General features: G+C 49.0%; 1 protein-coding gene across 1 annotated transcript; it reads left to right on the top strand.

The window, feature by feature from the left end:
• The first annotated feature begins 349 nt into the window (after positions 1-349).
• On the top strand, positions 350-1,132 carry LOC126198647 (uncharacterized). The gene has a single exon (XM_049935155.1). The coding sequence runs from the start codon at positions 350-352 to the stop codon at positions 1,130-1,132; it is 783 nt and encodes a 260-aa protein (XP_049791112.1).
• The last annotated feature ends 1,576 nt before the right edge of the window (positions 1,133-2,708 follow it).

The following is a 2,708-nucleotide window of genomic DNA, read 5'->3' as shown; positions in this document are numbered from 1 at the left end:
ATACTGTGTGGAATATGGTCGCAGAGTTGTATCTCTGCCTCGAAAGAAGGATATGCCTCTCTCCCGCAACCGCACAACTGCTGAAGCGCGTCTTCACGCCTTACGACAAGCTGTTCGGAGAGTTCTTCACTCTTGCCTACCATGCAAGATAATACACAGTCGCCGGTATGAAGAGATGGAGGCCCCACTACCACTGGACAGAGTTCAGCCTTCAAGACCATTTGCAGTAACAGGCATCGATTTTGCCGGACCATTATATGTCAAATCTGGACATCAAACAAAAAAGTCCTACATGGTCCTATTCACATGTGCAACAACACGGGCCATTCATATTGAACTTGCAACTGACATGTCCACTGACAGATTTTTGATGGCCGTGCAACGCTTTGCAGGACGTAGGAGCCTACCAGTCACTGTCTACTCAGACAATGCTACAACATTCCATGCAGCCAACTCAGAACTGGCAGAGCTTTTCAAAACCATGCAGCATACTGACGTACAGCTCTACTGTGCCCACCATGGAATCACTTGGAAATTCATACCACCACGTGCGGCTTGGTGGGGAGGCTGGTGGGAACGCATGATAGGCTCAGTCAAGCGCTGCCTGAGGAAAGTTCTTGGTCGCTCCCAGGTGGATGAAGAGAGCTTAAACACCACCTTGATCAGCATAGAAGCCGCAATAAACTCACGACCCATCACTCAAGGAGAGAGCGACACTGCATTGACGCCAGCCCACTTTCTAAATGGTGGGAAATTAGTAACAATTCCATGTGGGCCAGAGCCAGCAACTAGAAAGGACCTTGCCAAGGAGTTCCGACTCAGACAAAAGGTCAATGACGACATCTGGCGCAGGTGGAAGACAGAATACCTCCTGCTGCTAAGACAATATCATGAGGTGAAGGGATACCCTTCGCAGAGGAAACCGAGAATTGGAGAGGTTGTTCTGCTCCAAGAAGACAGCAAACCACGGCACTTGTGGAAGAGGGCTGTGGTAGAAGAAGTGCGGCATGGCAGAGACTGTAAAATACGGTGCATCATCCTCCGCCAGCCAGATGGTATGAAGATCTGTCGACCGGTCCAGCTGGTCATCCCCCTCGAGATGGACCAGGGTGGGGAGGATGTCGGGGAATGAAGACTCCTACGCCATCTGTTGGTGTTCTGTTAAGTCTGTACATTGTGCTGCCCTCTGCTGCGGATATATTTCAACGGTAACTGTAAAATGGACGTGTGAGAATAAAGGTGTGTGAGCAGAAGTTTTACTGTGTCCTTGATTTCACTAGTGTGTAGCAACAAAGGTCGCCCAAACCTGTCCTATCGCCCGCGTGTCGGCTGGCCGCACACAACTGTGACACCTGCAATGTTAAGACGTGCGGACACTCTCATTCGAGGTGTCAGACGGATGATAATCATACACCTCGGTGTGCAACGGGACGTCTCTGGTGGTAGTGCTGACACGCTCCTCCAACAGCTGGAGTATTCAAATGTGTGTGCCGCTGGGTTCCTCCCCGCCTAACAGAAGACCTCCATCCGGCTGGCCCACTGATGGACACACTGCACTGGAAGCAGTACGCGGGTGATGGGGAGGTTATTGATGCAGCAAGACGTTGGCTCCATCGAGTGTTACTACGCGGGCATACAGGTCCTCTCAGTAAGGTGGCGTAAGGCCGTCGCATTGAACGGAGATTATGTTAAAAAATAGGGTTTCGTATCCAAAAGAGTGGGGAATGATATGTGTACTGCAATCCCGAATAAAACCAACCTGTCTGCAAACAAAAATTGTTGCGTTAGTTATTGAATGCCCCTCGTAAAGTGAGGGATCTGAACTATACATAGTATTGCAGTTTTTGTGATCTATACATGTGTGGCAGTCCCTTAAAGTGTCATAAGAAGGTAATCTTTAATCTTTTATCAAGTGCATTCGGGATTCTTGAACTACTTTTTGATGAGATCGTGGGATGGAGAAGTAATGCGACCGGATAGCAGCATGCGTTAGCACGCCGCTTCCCGGATTCGGGCAGGCGCTCCGGGCTTAGTTATTAATCCGCCCGGAGAATTAAAGACGAGAGCCGGTGTGTTGGTCAACCTGAATGTGGGTTTTAGGCGGTTTCCCACATCCGACTAGATGAATACCGAGCTAGTACCCACCTCCTTCCTCACTTTCACGATTCGCAAACATTTCGGAAACGTTATCAGACTGTCAGATGAATAACACAAGCCGCAAACAGATGGTGTACACAATTTCGACCCCGTCGAAGGAAGGGGGCGGGGGGATGGGGACGGGAGAGGGGGGGGGGGAGGGTATGGGGACGGTTGGTGACAGGAAGGGTATCTGACTACCTTATAAAACTAACATTGCCGAATGCATATTAACATGCCTAACATTCTGAAACCCAGATTAATGTACTGATCCTGTGAAGATACGGGGTAAACGCCAGGAAAAATACAAGAAGAATAAGTGGGACGAAGAAGTAGTTTTCCCATGCAATCTGATGGATTCCCTCTGGATGATTTGGTAGAGGGCTGGTTGTCGTAAGTGTTACTGTTTGTGAAGAGTACGCTGAAGAGCGTCTGTTATAACTCAGAAAACTTTTTTTTTAACAGCTCGTAGCCTCTGTAAGTTACGGCGGCCACTGAGAATACTTTCGAATCATACAAGATGGCTGGAACTATGGTGACACGCCAAATCGTCGGTTTTGCATTGCCTGATA

The sequence above is a fragment of the Schistocerca nitens genome, chromosome 1 (assembly GCF_023898315.1).
Source record: "Schistocerca nitens isolate TAMUIC-IGC-003100 chromosome 1, iqSchNite1.1, whole genome shotgun sequence".
NCBI lineage: Eukaryota > Metazoa > Arthropoda > Insecta > Orthoptera > Acrididae > Schistocerca > Schistocerca nitens.
Note: the sequence above shows the minus strand (reverse complement) of the source record. Positions and strands in the feature narration are given on the sequence as shown.

Coding starts and splice junctions, on each gene's coding strand:
- LOC126198647 (XM_049935155.1), top strand. CDS start 350: ATGTCCACTGACAGATTTTTGATGGCCGTGCAACGCTTTGCAGGACGT.